This window comes from Ixodes scapularis, unplaced genomic scaffold (assembly GCF_016920785.2).
Source record: "Ixodes scapularis isolate PalLabHiFi unplaced genomic scaffold, ASM1692078v2 PGA_scaffold4__175_contigs__length_147842914, whole genome shotgun sequence".
Classification (NCBI taxonomy): domain Eukaryota; kingdom Metazoa; phylum Arthropoda; class Arachnida; order Ixodida; family Ixodidae; genus Ixodes; species Ixodes scapularis.
In genome coordinates, this window is record NW_024609879.1 from 72,562,348 (window position 1) to 72,587,631 (window position 25,284).

General features: G+C 44.1%; 1 protein-coding gene and 1 pseudogene across 1 annotated transcript in view; one reads left to right on the plus strand and one right to left on the minus strand.

The window, feature by feature from the left end:
- Positions 1–8,689: 8,689 nt before the first annotated feature.
- Positions 8,690–9,748, minus strand: LOC115310913 (annotated as a pseudogene).
- Positions 9,749–11,314: 1,566 nt separating this feature from the next.
- Positions 11,315–25,284, plus strand: part of LOC115310914 — a 159,543-nt gene continuing 145,573 nt past the window's right edge. The window contains exons 1-3 of the mRNA XM_040214938.1: positions 11,315–11,360; positions 15,323–15,388; positions 17,715–17,833. Of these exons, the coding sequence (XP_040070872.1) occupies positions 11,315–11,360; positions 15,323–15,388; positions 17,715–17,833 (231 nt within the window). The remainder of the gene's footprint in view (positions 11,361–15,322; positions 15,389–17,714; positions 17,834–25,284) is intronic.

The following is a 25,284-nucleotide window of genomic DNA, read 5'->3' on the forward strand; positions in this document are numbered from 1 at the left end:
TGTAGTCTACAAGTCAGGCCGCAAGCACAGCGACGCCGACTGCTTGTCCAGGGCCCCTATCGAAACACCTTTCGGCAGCAGCGACGACAATGACGACGAGTGCTTCCTAGGGGCAGTGACCAACGACAACCTGGCACGACGTCAACGAAACGATCCTGAGCTGCGCGCATTAATTCAGCACCTGGAAGGGCGCGGGAGTACCGTTCCCCGTGTTTTCTTATGAACCCTGCTGACCTTCGCCATTCGACGAGGTGTACTCTGCAAAGAAAACTTTGGGGACAGTAACTTGCCGTGGCTGCTGGTAATCCCGAGTGACCTTCGAGAGGAGATCTTCCAAGCCTGCCACGACGACCCGACGTCCGGACACCTTGGTTACAGCCGGACACTGTCCCGTATTCGTGAAAAGTATTACTGGCCCAAGCTCCATAAGACCGTCCACCTATACACACGATCCTGCCACGAGTGCCAGCGACGCAAGAAACCTCCGACGAGGCCGGCCGGGCTCCTGCAGCCCATTTCTCCTCCAACTGAACCCTTCCAGCAGATCGGAATGGATCTACTTGGTCCTTTTCCGCCTTCGACGTCGGGGAACCGCTGGATCACCGTCGCCACAGATTATCTCACGCGGTACGCCGAAACGAAAGCTCTTCCTTCGGGGACTGCTGTGGAAGTTCCTAAGTTTTTCATTGAGTTCGTCGTCCTCCGGCACGGCGCTCCAGAAGTTCTGATTACAGATCGCGGATCATCGTTCATGGCACAGCTGACCCAAGAAATCCTCCGACTCAATCACATTAGCCATCGTCGTACAACTGCGTACCACCCGCAGACCAACGGGCTGACGGAACGACTCAACAGGACAATCGCCGATATGATCTCTATGTACGTCGACGTAGAGCACAAGACGTGGGACGAGGTGCTGCCCTACGTCACGTTCGCCTACGATACGGCGATTCAAGAGACCACTGGATTCACACCCTTCCAGCTAGTACATGGTTGGAAAGTAACGACCGTGCTGAACGCGATGCTGCACCTTGAGCCGACTGAAAATGAGAGCGACGACGCCCAGGTGGTTGCTCAACGGGCCGAAGAAGTCCGCCAGCTCGCCCGACTCCTGATTCAAGACCAGCAGCGCGTCGACGCGGGCCGCTACAACCTTCGTCGCAGGGACGTCCACTTCCAGCCCGGAGACAGGGTGTGGGTGTCGACGCCCATCCGCCGCCGCGGCCTCAATGAGAAACTGCTGAAACGGTACTTTGGACCATAGAAGGTACTTTGTCGCCTCGGCGAGCTGAACTACGAGGTAATGCCCGACGGAACACGAACATCGCCATGCCGCCCACCACGACCTGAGGTCGTCCACGTCGAGAGCCTGAAGTCGTACTACGCTCGATAGGACTGTGGACCTTATGTTCTCCAAAGGACTCTTTAGTTTATCGTTCTTTTTTATTTTGTTTTGTTTTGCATTGCATCGGGGCGATGCACTTTTTAAAGGGGGGAGTAATGCTGCGCGCCAAGTAGGCAGCGCGGCCGTGGCCTAACGGTTATCGCACTTGCCTACCACGCGAAGGGCCAGGGTTCGATTCCTGGGAGAAGCCCATCTTTTTATTTATTCCTGCAGACTAGTATTCTGGTAAATTCGAGAACCGTCTTGGGGGGGACTGATTCGAGATTAGAATGTTCTACGCGCCGAACCTTCTACGCCGAATGCTCCAGAAGCCCACGCGTGTACAAAATCGGCTCCGCGTGGCAAGCCGGAGTCAGTTTCGCCCCAGCGTTCGATGCCCGCGAGACTCTACTTTCTTCTGTTCCCTTTTTATTTTTGGGCACAAGTTCTCCCCATTAATCGTTTAGTTTCTTCATTTATTATAGCCTCATCACTTGTCATTCGTGACAATATAGAAATTATTTCGATTAGGATAACTGGGTGCCTCCTCAGGTTTAATGTAATGTCAAATATGTCATTTACATTTTTTAATGCAGTTTGTGTTAGTTTGAATTAAAAGTTTAAATCTACAGATATTCGGCAAAAGTCTGGCTAGTTCGATTAAAGTTATAATAAAGTAAGTAACTACGAACTATCCAACCGCTTCCACTCCCCTGATATCTAGCCGACCCTATAACATAAATAAGCATTTTTAACCCCCTTTTCCCCTCTCCTCCCACCCGCGGCCCCCCGGGCAAAAACATTCTCCGCCACAGTGCAATGTTTTAAAACCAACCTTGCCTAGTACTAAGTATGGGTGTTATTTCAATTAATGGTACTTGAGAGTTTATGTCATGAGTAGTGAGTGGATTCTGAAAAATTGCCATGAACTGCTGCATGTTATGCAGGGTTAAACCTCTTTATTAACATAAAAAAAATGTTTTACAAGAAGATATGAGTGATGTAATCGAACATTGGAAAGAAATCACAATCCAAACGGCAAAGAATTGGTTCAATTAAGTATGGTGCATGGAATTCGCGACATACCTTGTAGTTTGAGAACATACTGCCAGACTTTGCAGGAGCCTGGATCAGTATGTTTTTGCCATCAACTGCCCCCAAGCAGTTCGGGAATTGCCCGCTGCTGCTGAACCCATCAGCCACCTGAAGCGAGGCAGCACTATCTGGTTTCTAATCAAAGGCACACAAGAACCAAAGGACATGTGAGTTCATTTAGAGGTTCACATGTATACATGCTCATTGGCTAACAGTAGAAGTTCAGAGATACGGATACAGTTACTCCATATTACCTCCAATTTTGAGATGTTGGCAAGAGCAGCAATCTATGCCAATTGAAGTGGTGCAGCTTGCGACTAAGGTTCGCCTAGTATAGACCTTTGCAAAAAGATTACTCTGGCCGCCGCAATTTGCAATTTTGCGATTCGAGCGACCCCTAAAAACCAGAATTATCTGCAATTCGCCCGAGCTGTAAAAACCTGGTCAGCGTGACTCCTCCCCTGCATTGTGCATTCTAAGTTTGCCGGCTTCTCTTGAAGGTTTTATTTTATTAGCCTGTTCAGGTTGCTGATCCTTTATTTGTTATCTTCCACTTTGAGAACCAGAGAACACCAAAGCTTGTAGCTTGCTCGGCCTTCACAGGAAACGAATGATGAGAGTGAACGAACACGAAGGAAGAAAGTCAAAAGCCTGTTTTTCAGTACGAAAATTTGAAAATACGGTGAAGAATTTCTGACTTATTTCTCCTTTAAAGTTGTTTGCCTTTCCACTTTGATGCATCTGCAGTGCCCAAACACGTCAGCCGACCCCAGCTCACACATTGGACACGAGCACCGTGTCACTCGGACGTACAGTATTTTCCGATGTATAAGTCGCGGTTTTGTTCAAAAATTTCTGGCGGTGCATCTTATACAGAGGTGCGACTTGTATGCGTCGACGGTGAAATCTCGTGCATCTCGTCCGTCGACGTTGACGGTGGACGTCGACGGATGAGATTCCACTGACGTCGACGATGGAATTTCCTGCATCTCAGGCGCTGACGCGCGACGTTTTCTAAACAAAAAGGATCAGGAAACGCTACCCTCGACGCACAACTTTTCTCAGTTTCGGCGGGCCGAGCGTTTCGGAGTCCGCACGGATCCGAAAGGAGTGCGGCCACCGTTGGGGGCCACGCAGTTCCCGGCGTCCTGTGTCCCGGCGTTTCCGGCGTCAACTTCCGGTTGCCATATCTGTTTTTCTTTCTTTATGCCCGCAATCCCGGAACGTGCCTACTGTCTTTTCACCTGTGTCGAGCACCGCGGCAACATGGCACCGTCCAGAACGCGAAAAAGCTACACAGCAAAGTTCAAGCTTAGCGTTGTTGCATATGCCCCAAAAATGAAAACCGGGCTGCCGGGCGAGAATTCAAAGTGAGTGAAAAAATCGTCAGGAACTGGCGATAAGCTGGGAACTTGCTGCGTTCATTGAAAGGAACCAAGAAAGCCGATAGTGGTAAAAAGGCGCACTGGACGCAGCTTGAGGATCGTCTTCGTACGTGGATATTGGAACAGTGAGCCGAAGACCGGGGACTTTCGACAGTGCAAGTGCGCGTGAAAGCCATGACAATTGCGAAAGGCATGAACTTGGTCAACTTTACAGGCGGCCCGTCTTGGTGCCTTAGTTTTATGAGACGCAACCACCTATCCATCAGGCCCCAAACAACAATGTGCCAAAAACTGCCGGATGGTTTTCAGCAGAAGCTCGACAGCTTTCGGGAATTTGTGCTCAAGGAAATTCAGGAGTATGATGTACCTGCTTGCAACATTGTGAACATAGATGAAGTTCCATTGACATTTGACATCCCTATGGGAAGGAGCGTGAACGAAAAAGGCAAGAAGACCGTTACGGTCCGGACGACCGGCGATGAGAAGTCCCATTTTACTCTGGTACTGGCTTGCTGCTCCGACGGGACGAAACTCCCGCCAATGCTAATATTCATAAGAAAAACAGTGCCAAAGGATCTGTTTCCGACCAGAGTCATCGTACAGTGCAACATCAAAGGGTGGACGGATGAAAAAATGATGGGTGTGTGGCTAGACAGATGTTTTTCCCAGCGACCTGGTGGATTTTTTTCACACACACAAGGGCCTTTTGGTAATGAACAGCATGAGGGCCCATTTAACCGATTTGATTAAGAAAAATATCAAATCCAAGAACTGGCGTTCTAACGATAATCCCAGGCAATATGACCAAGATGCTTCAGCCACTGGACATTTCCGTCAACCGCAGTTTCAAAGCTGTTCTGAGACGTATATGGGAGACGTGGATGACCGACGGAGGCCATAGCTTCGCCAAAACGGGACGCATGAGACACGCGTCTTTTGGTGAGGTGGCCAAATGGGTCGAAGAGGCTTGGAATTTTGTTTCCGTGGGCACGGTGGTAGCCGGCCTCAAGAAAGCCGGCCTCATTGAGTCTGTGCCTTTGAGCGACGCTGACAAAGCAAGCATCAGCAGTGAGTCTGAGGTCGATGCTGAAGACACACCAACCACGCTAGACCCCGAGATCGCTGAACTATTCCTTAGCGACTCGGGGGAAGAGGACTTTGATGGTTTTGTCTCGTGCTAGCTTGTCTAGTTTGTCTCGTGACCTTGAGCTCTCTGCGTCGCTCCACCCAACCGGAAGGGCACCTGACGCCCTCCGCGCTATGAATTGCTCCTCATAGCGACCCTTGCGGTCCATCGTAAGCTGGAACAAAGTATAGTAAAGTATCTGCAGCAGGTAACGAGCCGGCGCAGAGGGAGGGGAGTAGCGGCGGGCAACGCGCGAAGGGGGGGGGGGGGGTGGTTGCGGCGAGAAATGAGTGATGGGGGGGGGGGGGGGGGGGCGGGGTTGCGATGGGCAGCGAGAGGGTTGACAGGGGGGGTGGGGGGGGAGGTTGCGGCGGGCATTCCCCCCCCCCCCCCGGTCTTTGAGGTGAGCCACGAGAGAGAGAGAATATATTTTATTGAATTCATCAAGGATGCCTTCGGGTGTTCATCCTGAGGTGGTCCCTATATCCGGGGTCCCATTAGAACTGCATGCCTCATCGGCTAGGATAACCAGCTGGCGCTGATCCTCCGCGTCCGAGGCTCTGATGGCCGTCTCCCAGGGGTTGAGGCGGTTTTGAAGCCGTTCTGCGTCTTGTGGTTTTGGATGTTTCGGGCAGGCCAGTACCATGTGGTAAATGGTGCTTCGTCCTATTGACAGTTGGGGCGTGGTGCTGTGTGTGTGTGGACTGAAGCAAAACGGGGAGACGGCGTGACAAGCGAGACGGCTTCTGTTAGGTGCCGAACTGCATCAGCGGCTATCGCTCGCGTAAAGAGGCACGTTCTTTGTTTCGGGTGCCGCTTGAGGCTGATCGCCGTGAAGAATGGTCGCGGAACACAAAGAGGGGCGATCGAGCCCTCGACGAGTGCAGCGTTGTTTGCGAGCGCCACTTTGAACCAAGGCACATCCAGCGGTCTTTTCAGATGACGATGAACGGTAAGGTCGTTGAAATCCCCCGTGACCGACCGCTCTTGACAACAGATGCCATTCCTACTATCTTCCCAGATGCTCTTAAGTACTTATCAAAGTCACTGCAGAAAATAAGGAAGCAACGCAACCTCAGCGATCAGGTGTTCCCCAATTCGAAGCGAAGACGAGAGGATAACATGCTGCCAGAAGCGGCTTCTAATGATGTTGGCCTCCTGAACGATGTCGAACTTCCTGATCCAGCTCGTGAAAGACTGTCATTTTCAGGGCTGACCAGGCCAAACATATGGTCGAAAATATTTCTGCCGTGTGCTGAGGACTCGTTCTTCTACGCAGAGTGCGAAGCCGATGCTGTGGAACAAAGCAAGATAGCTATGAAAAAGCAGGTGCAGGTTACGATGCAAGCTGGGGGAACTCAGCTGATGTTCTCATCCGAGGCAAAAAGTTGTGCCAGGAGATACTCGCAACACGACAAGAGGCGGAGGCATTAATCAACAATGTCAGCCATCTTGCTTTGTGCCCTGGTACAGGTATAGAGCCTTTGACTGACAAGTGCCCGTTTTTTAATGGGGCGCGTTCTTTTGACTAACAAAAAGGAGGAAAGGTTGGCCTGAAGAAATTTGTATGACAAATAAAGCATTCCATAATTCTGTTCTGGTTGTTTTGTCGGTGTCTTCTTTGTGCGAGACCAGTCTGAAGAGCAAAAGTAGCCCAGATGCATTCACAGGTAGCTTCCTAACTGTTAAGTGCGCCAAGCAATGCAAACTGGATTAAATACTGACGAGTCAAGGTATTAATATAAGTCGATGGCCTAAATTTCTGCCAAAGGTGTTTTGAACCTATAGCATAGTATTTATTTTTAGTTATTTATTTATTTACGCTAAAGCCCTTTCGGGTATTACATAGGGTGGATACTACTCGTTAAGATTTCTAAATGGGAAAAGACCTCGTAAAAACGGTAACAATGCACTACGACCAGGCGTGTCCTTGGGCACACACGTTATCGCAACAGAACTGCGGCTGTGCGTTCCGGAAGCGCTAGAATTCTTCATAAGGACGCAGAGCAGCAGTTAATAAACAGATATAATCAACCGCGCCGTCACAGCGATACGAAAACCAGCCGTACATTCCGCTTGCAGAGCTATCTGATAGGCTCCCGCAGCGCTCCTGCTACCAGCAGCGCCCCCACGTACCGCGCGGAACGGTCATCGCAAAAAGGACCCGCTCTCCGCCGCCGCACGGCACACTACCCCTTCTAGCTCACTGTACTTGTAGTACGCACATGCTCCATCCACGACTCGCAGCACAAGTCTTCCCACTCAAGGTCCTCAGTGTGCGTCAGAGCATCTCCTTGGCATTCGAAAACATATATGCGTTCAGCGCTGCATCTCCTGGATTGAGTCGGAGCCCCCTTCACTCCGTCGTGTTCCTTTGTTTATCTGTTTGCGTTTTTGTGTGATGAGATTGCGGCACGCTGGTTTACCAGAACATGCTTCTACAAATTGGTTGTTTATCCGACAGCTCAACAGTTACTACTTGACAAATTCATGGATGCTTGTGATTACAAAACTGAACGTAAATAGTTTTCGTTCCTATTTTAATTGGTTGCTTTCGCTGTCGCAGCAGTAATGTATGACAAACTGGACATAAAGATGAGGTAGCTTCTTGAGTTCGCACGTTTTTCGCCTGCGTGCGAATTAGTGGCTCTGTGTTTTCAAGTCTCACCGCTAGTGCAAAATGGTTAGTGTCGATGTGTTGCTGCAGTAACTACAAAAGAGATCGGAGGCGGCGTCCAAACTGCTCCTTGATAGGGTGCCTCGATAAAAGTCCCTCTGGTATAGATGCACCCTACTCCTCGAGGCTTGTGCTAGGTTACTTTTCCCAGTGCTGACCACAAGCAGTCCCTGCCTTTTTGACTGCTACCTCCGTGGCCCCGAGGCAAGACGATAGACAAGCAGTCCCTGGTCAGTAGGTTGGAACCGAGGTGACCTGGTGCCCTTACAAAAAAGGTGGTCCTCCACTGGTGCATGCCACATGGCTTTTGTTTGTTTGGCATGAAGCAGCTTCGTCGGTTACTCATCGAGTGCTGGACAGGAAACCAGAGGCTTTTAGTACTAGCAACTGAGCCGACGAGTACTGACACAGGGTTCAGTTGTTCCCGATTTCTGCAGTACTGCCTGTCTTTGAAGTATTTTGTGTGACGAAAAACTAAAAAGATTCGTTCTGGGCGGAACATTTTGTAATAATGTGCACAGTTCACGAAGAAAAACCTCGTTTTTCGACATTTCGGGGTTCCGCTCACCGTGGACGCAATGGGCTCGCTACCCGCTGTTGCAGCCAGCAATCCTGTTAGATATAGCTCTGCCAAGACGTGGCGGCGCTACCATCTTGTCGCAGACTTCCTATGCCAGCTTGTTTTCTGCCATTTCTTTTTTGCGACACTGTGTTTTGAGATTACGGATACAACCCGAGGTTTTGAAAGAAATTTGCGGGATTTCTGTTTGACACTAAAAAACAAAAACAAAAATAAAATCAATAGAAACAAAAACATATACAGTAACTTGCGGTTATGATTGTGCAGGGACTGTCTGGTGAAAAGTGGATAGGTCAAGAAAAGTACCATGACCCTTACTTTCAGTTATTGTTAATGGTCTCATTGAAGGTAGTCACTGATGCAAATTTTACCATTAGATTGTAAAATATCTCTATTTCATATATACTAATTCATTTTAGTATCCACCAAGGCATGAACTGTATCATACTCTTTGGTCACTGAATATGGAACGTGACGATAAAGGAAGCTGGAAGAATACCTTAAAAAGTGACCTTTCGGCATCACTGAGGCTCCGTGCACCAGGCCCGAAAGTGTCTGACAGGGGGAAAAGAACTGGCCAGCTGGGCAGTGCAGTGCTTGAGGCATCTCTGCCGCAGGGAGCAATGTTTGGGCTCACATGCACCACAAACTCGTGTGGCGTGAGTGGTTGCTGGTAGGAAATGGGGCTGCCCTCGGGGATTTGTCCAAACATCGAAGCTGTGCCCAGCACCTGCACAGTCCGCAGGTGCTTGGCAAAAGGGGAGTCCCTGAGGTTGTCGAGGTCATTTCCCACGCGCTGCATGGCCTGCTGCATGCCTGCCAGGTCTCTTGGTCGTTTTCTGGCGTCGTACAGCCTTGACCCCTGTGCCTTTGAAGGTCCTCCTTACCGTGCACTTCTCCAATCCAGTTCCGCGACGCTGGCAGCACAGATTTGCGAACCACGGGGCCGACGCCACTGCTGAGGCAGCTCCGTGCACGTCACCTCGGGAGGTGCTTCCGTTTACCCTTGCCCCTTGAGGAGCACGATTAGCCTCAGCAGGGCTAAGGCGTGGTTACAAAGGCCTTCTTTTGCGGCGCACTGGCAGCTGCACTCCGAAATAGAGCCGTCCGCAGCGATCGTTGTCGACACGCTGTACGGCTTGCCGGTCTTCCTTTGGCTTCGGTAGCACCGCCCGCGCACCACGACGGCGGTCGCATTCCTGCGTACGCAATATGCGGGCGTTAAAAGAGAATAACCGTAGACTACTTAACGACCAGCGATCGCGAATGTGGAATCGTCAACTCACCGATTAAGACATGTCGTTTCCAGCGACGATGGCTCAAGGTAACTTTCCGTTACGAACTTGTAGCCACGCCGTCGGTTACGGTCGCTCGTTTTCCGGGCGGCGTAGTACCCGTCATCCTTGTCGGCTTCGAAGTCCTGCGTGATATTACTTAAACTCTTAGCCCATACAAGGCTGGTAGCAGCAGCACTAGAACCAGCGACTACGACGGACGTCATATCAATGGCCACTCCCCCCACTCTTCCTCCAAACCAGCGTTGCTTGTCGTACTTTACAAGGCCGCCAAAACTAGCGTCTCACAGTTGCCGGAAACAATTTCAGGAAGGGTCTATTACGGCACTAAGAGAAAAAATATTAATTTGGTAAAAGAAGGTGTGCTTTTTTTTCTTCTTTTTTTCCTTTTTTTTTTACAGTGAATACCCACGTTTAAACTGTTCTCGAAGAAAGTGTCATAAAAAAATGTTAAGCTTCAAATTTTCTGCAATTTTAGATTGTTGGTTTTACTTTTTGTTTTTGTTTCCAAACTTTAGTGCTCATATGCCCTTTCGAATACTTTTCTTTCAAAGGTGACCTAGTTTCTTGAATCTAGACTTGAAATCATGTTCTCATATCCAAGAAAAATAAGCTTTGGCTAGATTTTGATATCAACATTTCTAAGGTTAGCTTGTCGCAATCAGGTCACACACGCAGAATTGTGGCGGTACTTCAGCTTTTCACTTGTTTTCTTTACCCTTCATTGTCCTCCATGTAGGAGAGTGACGCTTTTCTTTGCTTTTATCCTATGTCTACCCTTCTGTGGAACCCCCGTCTACGGGTTTTCTCGCGGCTTCGATTGTTGTCTGCCATCTGTTAAAACGCGAATATGAGACCTTTTGATCTGCGGGAATAGTCCGGCGAGTGTGTGCGCGCACCGCAGCTCGGAACCCACGGAGTAAAAGATCGCGCTGGCGAACCCAGGGATCCTGGGTCCAGTCCCCACCCCTGGTCGTTTCGATCTGGATCAGCAATGTACCGGTTTGCGGTCGTGTATCACAACTGGGTGGCGCACGTTAAAGACCTTAGGCTATCAATACAAGCATACTGCATTGACACAATTTCTCATCTGCTGAGGACACAGCTGACGCTCATTGGCGCTGCCTTCCCTTTGTATCAACATACTCATATCTCTTGAACTATAATAAAAATAAACATTCAATTCATTTTAAGTCATTTTCATTACCGTGTATCAATCCGCGATCAAGCATAGACACAGTAAGCCCGAAGGTATCGTTGAGGACAATTGATTAAAGGCAACAAGAATAGGTGGCAAAACATTAGACTAACTGGATCAATAGTCTGTGGTAATGTGGTCACTTAAGCTACTGGGTATAATGACGACATATTGCTCGCTGTCTTTATATGATCACTTAATTTAACCCGTTATACTGAAGTTAAGAACAACCACAAATAAAGTGCTCTATAATTTACGAGAAGCCACCTTTTCATCCTTCCGTCAAAATGCACTGAACTTTATTAACAATGTGAACAAAATATTACTCGTGTAACAAGGCATTTGATTTGGTACTGTTGTTAGACCCGTGAAGCTGTAATAGGAAAAGGGCATACTAAAAAAAAACTATCTAACAATGATCTCCAAGAGCGTAAGACACCTCTCCAACGCTGACAAGCGAGAAACACTCTAAATCTGATCCAAAAAATACTGAATCTCAAAATAGTACGTGTATATATATATAAGGCCATAAAAGTGTCTTCGTTCCACCGCTGAGGATCAACCAATATTGATTATGGTTCTGCTGAGAGCATTCCTTGTATTATGCGCCCTAGAGTATGGTAAGCCTTTCACTGAAAGCTTCATTATTCAACTTTCTCTCGATGTCTCGCGGCATGCCTATTGAAGTCTGGCAAATGCTTAGACGAGCGCTTTCTGTTCTGTTCTAAGTGGACGCCTATAGGGGTATTCACACGAGGGAGAAATCCCGGGGATTTCTCCCCGGCACGCGCGCATCACGAGATAAAAACGCGAGGCTTTTGCACATCGCAAAGCCTGACGTTTTCGTCGTTGGATGCGCGTGCCGGGGAGAAATCCCCGGGATTTCTCCCTCGTGTGAATACCCCTTTAGGAACGGTTGTGCAATGCTCTGTGACTTGTATAATCTGTGATCAGGATTTTTGATGCCTTACTCACTGCAAGCTAGTATGCAACAAATGTGTAGTGATTTCCAGAGTCATGTGATTAATTTGTAGTGCATTGAAGCTCTGTGAGACATTTGGTATTGACTGATGCTAGTGTAAGACGGCAAGGGTAAAAACAGCGTTGTGGACCAGTAGAAAGTAAACACAAGTCAGAAAGGCACATAGAAGAGAGTTCGCAATCACGAGAGTTCGCCATGTTTGGACGCTTGGGAAACTCGGCCTGTTCGTACTAGTACGGCACCGTAGTAGCGGCTACCATCACAGAATAATCGTAACAAAGAATGTCTCGTGTGCTCCCTTTAGATTATTACATTAGATGTTGTCCTGTTCTTGAAAATCAAGCCGTCACCTGATAAAAGTGTATCAATAATAACTGAGTCGGCAAAGAGAGAGAGCAGTATTGTAACAGGCAGCCACTCATGTTGTGCAAAACATTCCGAAAATAGCGTTCTACACACAGCCATCTTTTTTTATTGGCCGGTGGAAGGCGTGCTGAGCGTGCACTGTCGGTATCGTCGGTGGAATATTAAAATGGAATATTAACATGCCCCCAGAGCCCAATGACTCGACATATTTTGCCTGGTCTATAAGCGCTTAAAAGATGTATTCCGATATTCCACTTCTAGAAGCTCATGGAAGACCAATCCGAGTGGAGAATAACAAATGAATACGACTAAAATCGCGCTTTAAATTATGATTTAAATGGGGATTGAACTCGAAAGTGATATAAGTCGAACCTCTCCACAAAAGAATCCCGAAATATATTTTTATTTACCGGTTGTTTCTTACTTGATGCTTTCTATGTGCATTTGTTTTGAATTTAAATAAAAAAATCGCGAAGAAAGAAAACTTTATATAAGGTTGAACATGAGCAAAGAGAAGTGCTTTTCTGAGAACATTGGATCATTGATCATAGTATCTGTCATCCAATTAGTGAGCTAATTTACATTTAGCATAACTCTTAATACCATGTTGTGATCAGTGATCGAACGAACTGACTAATTAACCTGCCATGTTAGAAATACATCTAATGGAAAATAATCACTATTTTAGCTACAGTAATTTAAATCTAACTAACCTGATTTAAATCAAATAAGTCTGATCTATTGGATTTAAAAGAGCACGGTTTGTTTCCACTCTGGGGCTTATCACTGTTACCCAACGCGCCTACACTGAAAGACGGCGCACCGGAAAAGGTTCGACAGAAAATCCAGCTGCTCATTTACGATGCACCATCGAGACTTCGTGGTGTTATTTTATTGGAATTGCGCTGATTAGCCGAACTGCTTTGTTCCGCCATGTCATTCGCTGGAAGCGGTCTGTTGATTGCAGTTATTGGCTTCCTGAATGATCCCAGGATAATAAAAAAGTAGCACGTAGGCTCGTTACACAGTGTACGTCTCCGCGCATAAGGAGCTGACAACACATCTGAAGGAGAAAAAACAACATATCAGAAAAGCAGGAAAGGAACTCAATATGTTTTAAAATTATTGAGACAACATCAAAAGAAACAAATAGATGGGCGCAAAGCCTCAGGGATAAACCCTCGAATTTTATATATAAAAGGGACAGATACGGTTACCACTTATTGGCAGGGGCCCCTTACTTTAGACTGAGATAATTAATGAAGTTACCAGGAGTCGATACTTTACAGTAGAGGAGCGCGGATAGTGAAATTCCAAAAAGAATGGAATTCAAACAAAAGAGGACCTAATAATGAAAAAAGCTGGATGTAGAGTCGAATACGAATAACAAAGTGATTGTTCGCAACATTCACAAAACAAAACAAAAGTGCCACATAGATGAAAAAAACACTTCCATGTCTGCTTTACTCCAGGGAACGCAGAACGAAGTGAGGGCAGCGCGAATAAAAATGATGTTAATTATCACAGTTGAACGAGTTATCCATGTGTGGATACATAGCGCAGTGGATACATTTACAAATATGGCTGATCTGTTTTAATCTGGCGACACCTTGTTTCATAGCACTGGTATCTCTCTAGACGCCCCGGGGAGCGACAGGTTAGCGGAAGAAACCAAATAAATTATCTTAGTCATTTGTAGTTTGACAATATATAATTTGTCATATTATGAACGTAGCAACCGACAGCAAGGTTATAGTGCACACAGATAGCTGCACGTGACGCAAGATCCTTGAACTCAAAAGAGCGCCGTGCGAGGTTTCTGGATTTTCGTCAGGCGCATCGAAGAAGCTTTTAGCATGATTGCTTTGTTCGAGAGACAGAAGGAACAAACTACTTTTTGTTCATACTGTTCGTTGTCAAAGCTGCTGAATACATGCTTGATTTAGACCCAACACAAGCCTGCAAGGGCATTTCTGCATATCAGCAGCGTTTTTGAACCTTATTGCCCTAAACCTTATTGTGTTAATAGTACTTAATATTCGTATAATCTTATCATAAAAAAACAAATTCGAGCACTAAAAATTCGAGGGTTAAATCGAACTATTCAGAGAACTATTATTTGATTGGAATTCGAAACTCAAATATTCGCATATCCCTACTTTGGATCAAAGGACGAAAAGACCCAATCCCAGCGTTTTGCATAATAATCAACTGGAAGCGTAGCATGTTCAGGAACATATAAGAATGCTTAACGTAATGCTCATTCTCCATGAGGAGGTGGTGTCTTCCAGCTAATTTCTTCATTAACATTGATGTGCAGAAGTGCGTTGTGTAGTGTCACCTAATGTAGATGTAAGCAGAGGGATATACAATTGATTTTGAGCAAATAGTGAGGATGTTCCATGTTCTCAGTATTGTTTTTTACAATTTCTCCAGAACATTAACAAAAAACGAACGATGTTTAATTGCGGCATCGCCCCCAGAAGCTGGTAATTTTTAGCAAGCTGCGTCATTGCCGTTAATTAGTACAGAATGAACGTTACATACTTGACATATTTATAAAAACCTCTGACCTCACCAAACTTTACTGCGTGAAGTCTATGAACGTTAAATTAAGTTATTTTGTACCATAAGACACGATGCTGTTGCAAGGTTTCAAAGATAGACTTTCTCCTGATCAAAACGTATCGACCGGATTGCACTGAGAATAAATAATGCTGATTGCTAACGAGAGTAGGCGTTTTGTTTAAAAAATAAACCCTTTAAAGGGGTGTAAACTTTTAAACCTACATATATCGTGTAGAAATGTTAGACATCAAACAGCGTTTCAATTATTTCTTGCATAAAAGCTTAGCTTCCAGCGTGACAGTTTGGGACGGCCTGTGGAGAAAATATGCAGTCGTAATAGTAGTTTAAAACACGATATCCCGGAAAAATCGTGCCAGATTGTCTTGTGTGCGCATAGTCTTGAAGAATGAATTTAGGATGTTAAAGCAAGAAAGATCTCAGCGTTCGTCAAGGATCGCGTAAAAACAATGAACTTAGGTATTATAATGCACTGACTCTTTTTACTATATTGAGGGCATCAGATTCATAGAAATAAAATATAGGTCTTTTCAAATTAAGATCTAGGTCTGTGATGTCGGAAAATCAATTAACATATTACTAGTTTTCCCTCCAGTTTTTCTCATTGAGAAGAATAATTAAGTTGATACCTTGTTCTTGTTCTTTTAGTGACGTCGCTGGATGTAATTCCTGATATGTACAACAACAATTCTGAAATTATAGAACGATCACCAGGCAAGCAGTTACTTTATGTGTGAATCCGTATAGTAGTCATGTTTGTTTGACGGGAACTGACCATGTAATAGACAGCATTACGCAAACGCATAGCACAAGCTGTTACAGAAATGTGCTGCCGGCATAAATGAATGTTTACTGAATCTAACCGTGTAGCGTTAATCAAGGCAAGACGACACCGAATCATTTGATAGCACGTTCACCTCTCGAAAGGTTCCACATGCACCATGCGGGGCTTCTCGAGAGTTTAAAGTGCGTGCTAGTGCCTGGGCATTGTTGTCGCCACAATACTTTTCTTAAAATTCTCCTTTCACCATTCCCCGCGGACCTTACAGCAGAAGGGCTAGACTTTACAGACAAAAATCTTACTTTAGCGGCACACTTACATGCACTTCCGACATTCAATTTCAGTGTGAGAGAAAGTCCTGAAAAAGAAATGATATGCACACGTCCCACTGTGAAGTAACGCAATGCGAATTAAACGGCTTCAAACAACACATTTATGCCTACTTCATTTAATTTTGACAGAAACAGCCTACGAGGAGTACTCAAGTAATAAATATTAAAAACACAAAAACAACTTGTTTCCGAAAAAAAAAACAAGCTTCGACAACGGCATTTGCACGGGCCTTCACCGTTTTTCCTTCAATCACCTGCAATGACTTAGAAAAAAAAAAGAAGAAAACCCGGAATATTTAAAAAGCAGTTAACCGACCGAGGTGGTAATTTTTTTTTTAATATTAAAATTTATTTAACCTTAGGTTTTTACCACCGAATCAGAAAACTACAATGGTTAAAAAAGTGAGCATGAAGTTGCGGAATACGGTACAACACACTTGTTCCAGAGCTCTAAACGTCACATTCCTCAACGCCGCTCTGACAGTTCTCCTGTTCTTAAATTGTTTTTTTCAACAAATTGCTTCACTACCCTTTAAAAAAGTAAAAATTGGGTGGTTCAATTGACACCTTTTTTTTCGTGTGACTCAAGAAAAAATACGTTTATTCTTTAGGGTTCAGAGGTTTATAAGCAAATTAGTGAAATATTTACCAGCTTTTTTTAAAACATCTTTTTGATTGTATTCTTATTTCTAAGAAAAGGCATTTGTTTTAGTAAATCAACATGATATAATAGTGATTTGCACATGTATCACGGCAAATGTAGAAACACACGCTTGAAGACACGAGCTATAAAAACTCCGAGGACACCTAACCACTTCTTATGAGTTGTGAATGCGAAAGCATGAATGTCATTCTTTAGCTCCCTTGAGATCTGTTGTGTACTGGCGTGGACGGCCACGTTTCGCAACTGCTGAGGTTCCGGCCGCCGACGACATAGATGCCTCAGGGGCCGCCTTGTTCGTCGGCGGCCAGAGGAGCAGAAGCGGCCGCAGCAAACCCCCCCCCCCCCCCCCCCCTCCTCACCTCCGGGATCGCTGGACACAAGAGTGGCGGCCGAGCGCGCGCTGTCGTGAAACAGCGGCCAAGGGCCATCTAGGGGAAGTTTCGTTCAGCCAATGGGAAAATGGGCATTTCTTTTGCGTTCTTTCGCGGTTACAGACGCCAACGCCTCCACTCCATGGGATAGCTATACTTCCGCATTAAAATATAGTTCTGTTTTATTATATGAGATGGTGAAGAAAAACAACGGTTATGTATTTGGCCTGTACGTCATGACTAAGCCGTAGACTTCTCGTTTTAACCATAAAGGACCGACAAACATCCGTGGGTATCAAGAGTGCAAAATCGTTTCAAACAGAAAACCAGCGATAACCGGTCGTTGGTGTCAAAAAGACAAAATAACATTAAGGCTAAACACGCCGATTTCTTGAAATTCTTGTTACAGCTAGGACTGTCTTTCTAGAATGCTTAGCTCGCCATGAGCGTTTTTACCTAAAATCACTGTTGTTTTTTAGTGTTCATCCGAAGCAGGTCACCGAAACACACCATCTTAGGAATAAATAAACACCGAAATACATCCGTTTATTTTTCCTATAAATGAATACCGGTAACTGTACTACATGATCACGACTAATGCATAATAAACAAAACAACAAAGCCGTTTTTTGCTTCAAATAAGCCACGTAGTTTACTCCCCCCATAGCCCGGCAAGTGCTAGTGGTCAGATGTAACAGTTTGTACGAGTACAAACTGACCATTGGTCAATTTTCATTTATATTTATAAATTAAGCCATTCCCGATTTGTGATAACATGGCAACGAATCCACTACAAAACTATGACAATTTATATTCCTTTTTTTACAAAATCACAGCCGTAGACAAAACTGCTTGGTCTTGCTTTAATATGGTACCATCGTCTGCTTTGCAGGAATATCTGTTGGTAGCTCAGCGTACCTGGAACTGTACATCGCGTATGGTGAACAACACAAAAATAAATTAAAAGATAAAAATCAAATAGAAAAATATTTAAGAAAGTTTGTAGACAAGGTGAGTGTATCTGTGGAAATGCGAGTATCAACGTTCCAAATAGTGTTGCGACTAGTTTAAATCTAACTCCACGTCATTGCCTTAGTTGCGCTTGCCCCAATTTATGTTTAAGCGTAACTATCGTTGACGCTTTTTGAGGACAGAAGTTTACAAACCAATCGTAGGAAATTTAAATATGCCATCCCATGCTTTGTAAATACATGCTCTAAGAATCTACGGCTACTTATGATAAAATTAGTGTGGTTTGGTGTTTATGGTGACTACATAATAAATAAACAGACGTTCCGTCGAGCCCCACGAGAATCCAACATTGGCCTTTGTGGTCTTTATCTGCATTACATTCAAGGGTATGTGATATGGAATAAAATGAAAAAAATATTGCATTGTTTTGTGTCGTAAGGTCTCAAATAAATGGAGCGGGGAGCAGGGGGAGGGTTAAGGAGGAGACGCAGTTAGAAAGGATGATATGTTGCTATATACAAAAAGCAGGCAAAAGCGGGAGAAATCGTGAATTTTTATGCTGTAACAAACTATAGCGCTCCAAGTACAGAAAAGAACAAAATGTCCATTTTATTAAATCCTCAAATATCATTATTTTTTATTTACCGTCGACAGCAGATTTTAGCAAACCGGATAGGTTTTCTTTCTTTCTTTCTTCTTTTCCCCGGTATACTTTTGGATATTGTGGGGTATACCGAAATATAGCAAAATAATTCATCTTAACACATTCTTGACAAAAAGGACAAGAAAACTTACTATTTGGACTGTCTTCTAGCATTTATTTGTTCATTTAAGCTGGTTAAAAATAAATTGAAATAAATAAGCTGCGGTACTTGCAGTGTTGTGAACAAACGCATTTTAAATTTTATTTTATTTATTTATATACCTTAAGGACCCCCGTAGGGGGTATTATATAAAGGGTGGCATACAATAAACACCAACAAAAGGGTACAAATGTCACAAAATCAAATTATGCGTATAAAATAAAACAAAATCGTCAAGAAAATTAGTATGCAAACAAAACAACAAAAAAACACACCAAATATACCTAGAACGCGATTGCACGTATCAATTCTTTAAATTCTAATGAGTCATGAGTAGTTACAATGTTCTGGGAGAGCCCGTTCCAATCAGAGGCTGTACGTGAAGAATATGAGTTCTGACATGTGGTGGTTCTTGCCTTTGGTCGCTGTACATCGATATTGTGACCCGTGCGACGGTTGCGGCGTACAGAAAGAACGATGTATGATAATCGGAGGCACGGGCTGTAAAAAAAAGTTGTGAAAAAGAGATAACCGAGCTAAACGGCGGCGTACACAGGGGAGGGGGAGGTTGGCACGGGTTCGAAGAGATGTGACGCTAATAAAAGAAGAATAATCTGAGTAAATAAAACGTAATGCTCGACGCTGAACTGATTCCATGTTATTGATGAGGTAGGCTTTTATTTATTTATTTATTTATTTTACCCTCAGGGCATGAGCATTACAGAGGGGGAAGTGGTTGCATGAGTTAAAAAAAAAAACACGGACACAGATACACAGGAAAATACAATCAGTGAAGATCAGAAAAAAATGCGTTCCAAGGCTTTTTTAAAAAGAACATGAACTATGATGGAGACTACGAATGCAGCCAGGTGGTTCCAGTCAAAGGATGTAGACGGTATGAAGGAATGGTGAAAGACGTTGGTGCGAGCATATGGGATGCCAACTTTGTGTTGATGGTCAAGTCTAGGTGAAACGTAAAGAGGAGGTATAATTAAATTATTACGCAGCGTGTCATTAGTGAAATAAATTTTATGAAACAAACTGAGACGGGCTACTTTCCTACGGGTTGATAATTCAGGGAGAGAAAGATTAGATTTCATAGTGCTTACGCTGGCAGTCCGATGGTAATTTGAAAATATAAATCTAACTGAACGATTTTGGACGGCTTCAATCAGATCGATTAGTACAGACTGACCAGGGTCCCAAACAGAACATGCATATTCAAGCTTTGATCGTACGAGGGTTTTATAAAGAATTAGCTTCAAAGACTGGGGTGCTAAAAAAAATTCCTTTTAAGAAAACCTAGCATGCGATTAGCGTTGTTAATGATGTAGTTAATATGAGTCCTCCATGATAAATCAGATGTAATATGAACTCCTAAATACTTATAGACCGTAACTAATTCAAGGGGATGGTTATTTAGCGTATAATGGGGCTGAGATGAAGTACAACGGGACACTCTCATAACCTTACATTTGCTGGAATTTAGTACCATAGACCATGAGTCGCACCAGTTTGTAACAGAGTTAATATCGTTTTGTAGTATGTTAGAGTCAGAATCATTAGTAAGTTCTCGATAAATAACGCAATCATCAGCAAATAAAGACATTTTTGAGGATACATGAGAGGGTAGATCGTTAATGTATATAAGGAATAATAACGGACCGAGCACAGAACCTTGAGGAACACCTGATGTTACTGATACCATAGCAGAGCTTCTGTTATTTACGCTGACAAATTGTTTACGATTCGTTAGAAATGATTGTATCCACGTGAGAACCGCCTGATCAATATTCAGTTTACTAAGCTTGGACAAGAGCAAGGTATGAGGCACTTTATCAAAGGCCTTAGAGAAGTCTAGAAATACGCAATCTACTTTGGAGCAAACGTCAACGATAGAATGAAGGTCGTGCGTGAATGATACAAGTTGTGTTTCGCATGAGAATGTCTTTCGAAAGCCGTGCTGGAAGGGGCAAAAAAACTTATTTGATTCTAGAAAATTGACTATGTTAGAATAAATGATATGCTCTAAAATTTTGCTTGGGACACTGGTCAATGAAATCGGGCGAAAGTTTCGAGGGTTGAATTTATCACCTCCTTTGTGAACTGGGACCACCTTGGCTACCCTCCAGTCGTCTGGCAAAATACCTTGCTCTAAAGACTGGGAAAATATGCTCGCAAGAAAAATGGAGGAGTACATTCTAGTATTCTTCAAAAACTTGGAGTTTATACAGTCTATACCACATGATGAGGATAGTTTAAGGGAATCGATTATGTTTACAATGCCTTCAGGACTAATTGATATGGGGCACATTGGGAGGTAGTCATAGGACATGTATGTTTGATCATTATTTATAGGGAGGTCAGAAAAACAGCTGATAAAAATAGCATTGAGTTCATTGGCACACTCTTCACAAGAAATAGGGCTACCATCATCGGCTCTGAGCTCTACAACTGTACTACTTTTCTCTTTCGTGGTGTTCCAGAATTGACGGGGGTTATTAATTAGCATAGACGGTAATGTAGAATTAAAGTAAGTACTTTTCGCACTACACACAGCTGCCCTGTACAAATCAGCAGAGGCATGGTATGCGTCCCATCGGTCAGCTGTGGGTTTGCGCTTAGCGGCGCGGAAAAAACGCTTTTTCTTGTTTCCAAGTCTCCCGATTGTTCTAGTGAACCATGGTGCATTTGAGTTCGAGTAAATTCTTTTGAGTGGGATGTGCGACTCAAGGAGCTCATTTACTTTTAGTTTGAATATATTCCAATTTTCGTTAACAGAACGCCTGAAAAAACCACTTAGAAAAGTGTCTAAAAACAATGCCAATTCACAGTTAATAGTATTGAAGTTTGCTTTACTATCATCCCGTATTGTTTTAATAGTATTGGAAGTAGCTTGTAAAGGTATATTTAAGTCAATATGTAGCAAGCAGTGGTCGCTCAAACCAGGCAGGTACAAAATAGATGATACTAAGTCTGGACATGTTGTCAACACAAGATCTAAAATATTTGCGGAGGTAGAAGTAATTCGTGTAGGTTGATCAACTAGTTGAGAAAAATTGAACTCGGAACATAAGTTAATGAAATCATTCCCTTCTGATGAAAATGGGTGGACAGTAGGTGGCGTAGTAGACCACTTAATGCTAGGATAATTAAAATCACCGAGGAGAATAATTTGTGACGTAGGAAACCGACTAACGATTGCATTAACCGAATCATGTAATTGTTCACAAAAGGAAGACGAAGCGTTGGGTGGTCGATAGCACACACCCAAAATTAATTGCTTGTAGTTTACAGTTACGCTGACCCAAAGCATTTCCAAGTCAGTTAAAACATCGACAACGTTTGAGACTATACCATCGGCCACAGCTATAAGAACTCCACCACCCATTCTTTCACCTCGATCCTGCCGATATACGTTAAATTTCTTACCGCACGTAAATATTTCACTGCTCGAAATTCTACTAGATAGCCATGTTTCAGTTAACAAAATAATTTCACAGTCAGAAGAATCAATAATTGAACTAAGATCGTCTCGGCAGCGCATGACGCTCCGAATATTGCAAAAGAGTAAAGGAACATCACGTGCCTTGAGGCAGCGGCTTGAACCAATCCCCCCAAAATCCTATCTGGACGTCGCCCCGGTCGATGCTGAAGCCCCGCTGTTTTCGGCTTCGTCACGAACTGGCCGCACGGCGCCAGCGGTAACGACCTCGTAAACGTTGTCCTTAGCGAAGTCGTAAGCGTATATCTTTTTGTTGATGTGCAATTTGTGATATTTTAGTTTAAACGCAGCATTTTTTTATTTTCCGAAATCAATTAGTTTAGATCTAGCTTGGCGTGTCGCCGGTGAAAAATCTTCACTGACCGATAAACCGCTACCTTTGATAGCAGCTCTCGACTGAAGGACACTATCTTTTGTTTTGAATGACTCGAATTTGACGATAACAGGCCGACATTTATCTTTACAAAAAGAGCCTAATCTGTGGGCGCGGGCAATGTTTTCGCAAGGAATTCCCAGATCGGAAAGAACATTGACAACCTTTCTTTCAGTAAGCGACCAAGCTTCAGCGGGAGAATCAGCAATGCCGTGAAATATCAAGTTGTCACGACGTGACCGGTCTTCTATTTCATCAAGACGAGAGCGGAAAACAACAGCTTCATCCTGAAGGTGCTCGATGTTCTGGCGCGTGGCGCTTAGCTCCCGCTGAACTTCGTTAATCGTCAGTGCTCCAGACTCGACTGCCGCTAGCCTTTCGTCAATAGAGCTTAGTCTAGTTTCAATCTTTGTCTGGTTTGCCTTTAATTCGTTCACTGTACTTATTATGCCGGCCTGTCCTTCCTCAAATTTGATAGAACGAGTGTTTAGCTCTTGTAATAAACAAAACATTTCATTGAATTGCTTAGCCTGGGCATCCGACATAGGACCTGGATTCATTTCCACATCCCCAGATAGCAACAGTAGCTTCAAAACATCAAAACACTGACATGTCAGAACCAGTAACGTTTGTGGGCATGGGAACAGAATAAGTAACACGTCGTCTGACTTCCTACAATGTAAAGAAGGAACAGAACCAACCTGCATGAGCAAGAACGGAGGGGTGTTATCCATCCGCATGGTGCAGCTGTTCCCATGCCCACTACGAAGGTGAACGCTCTCCCAAGCGCTTTTGTTGAAGATCGGAGACGTTGTCGATGTCGATGAAGATGCCTTGACGATGCGATGCAAACTGAAGAGGCCCAAAGTGCTGACCGGCCCATCGCTGAAATCCTTGGGCGTTACCGCGGGCGACGTAGCAAAGACGTTTGCTGCCGGACACTGATATGTCGCCCCGCCAGCCAGGGGAAGGAAAGCGAGTATCTGCATGAGCAAGAACGGAGGGGTGTTATCCATCCGCATGGTGCAGCTGTTCCCATGCCCACTACCCAGGCTTGTTGCGGATCCCAGATAGCAGATGCGTATTCCAGTTTAGGGCGGATAAGTAATGAGAAGGCAAGTTGTTTTATGTGAGGAGGGGCCAGTTTCAAATTGCGCCTTAAAAAAGAGAGCGATTAGCAGAAGATATGATGTGACTGATATGAGTAGCCCAGGAAAGATCGGATGTAAGATGAACTCCGAGATACTTGTAAGAATTAGCTTTTTCCAAAGAAACGCTGTTAAGGGAGTAGGAAAAGATAGACGGTTTAGAGCGACGTGCAAAAGACACAAGCTTGCACTTATGGACGTTGAGACACATTTGCCATGTACTGCACCATGCTTGGATGCCGTAGAGGTCATCTTGGATGAGTACGTGATCTGATGGGTTAGTCACTTGGCGATGGATGACACAGTCGTTAACGAAAAGACGAACATGCGATGTTATTGATATAGGCATGTCATTAATGTAAATTAAAAATAGAAGGGGTCCGAAGACCAATCCTTGAGGAACACCGGAAATGACTGGAGCAAAAGATGATGACTGGTTAGCGGTAACAAGTCCTGTCTGTTAGTTAAAAAGTTAATGATCCAGTTCAAAATCAAGGAATCGAAGTTGAGTTTAGAAAGCTTGTATATGAGTCGTCTATGAGGAACCTTATCCAACGCTTTGGCAAAGTCCAGGAAGATAGCGTCAGTCTGAATGTTTGAATCAAGGTTAACATGTATGTCATGAGTAAACGATGCAAGTTGATTTTCACATGAAAAATCTTTTTGAAAGCCGTGCTGGGATGGGTTGATGAAACACTTGTCTGACAGAAATTGAATGATGTTAGTGTAGATGATATGCTCCATTAGTTTGCATGACAGACTTGTTAGGAAGATGGATGGATAGTTAAATGGGGAGTATTTGTCACCATTTTCGAAAATCGGGACAATCTTTGCCACTTTCCAGTCATCACGCAGACGACTACTGGAAAGAGATTGCGAAACTATTTTAGCTAATATCACGCTCACCAAGTCTTTCGTGTTTTTTAGAATTTTTGCATTTACGTTATCCATGCCTGCTGATGAGGAGATTTTAAGGTTGTCAATGAGTTTAGCGATGCCTGCGGGTTCAAACACAAAACCAGACATGGGTGTAGTAATAGTGGGAAGAGGAGAAAAACTATTTTCTTGCGTAAATATTGAACAAAGAGCATGATTCAGAAATTCGGCACATTCGTTATCCTGAACCAAGTATCACCGTTGTTTTTAAGTACGATTGCAGTATCAGATTTAGGGTTAATAACTTTACAGAACTTTTTAGGGTCATTTTGAAGCATACACGCAAGATCGATGTTATAAAATGATTGTTTTTGCTTCTTAATTTCAACTCTGTACTGCCTATCGACGGAATAAAATTTGTCCCAGCTTAAGCTGCACCCAGTGGACTTAGCCGTTCGAAACAGTCTCTTCTTTTTTTTTTAATTTAGGCGTTTTAAAGAACAGTTAAACCAAGGAGCAGACGAGCTTTCACGAAAAGTGACAGTTGGAATGAACATGGCCGCGAGTTCTTGCGTTTTTTGTTTGAAAAGAAACCAATTATCAGAAACAGAGCGAACGTCAAAGTCAACCAGAAATAAAAATAAAACTTTTTCTAGTTCAGCAATCATACTTTGGTAATCCCCTTTACCGTATAGTGATACGGTTATAAGTCGCTTGGATTTAGACTGAAGATGTAAAGAAAAAGTAGAGTGAATTACTTTATGGTCACTTATTTCGCGTAAGTA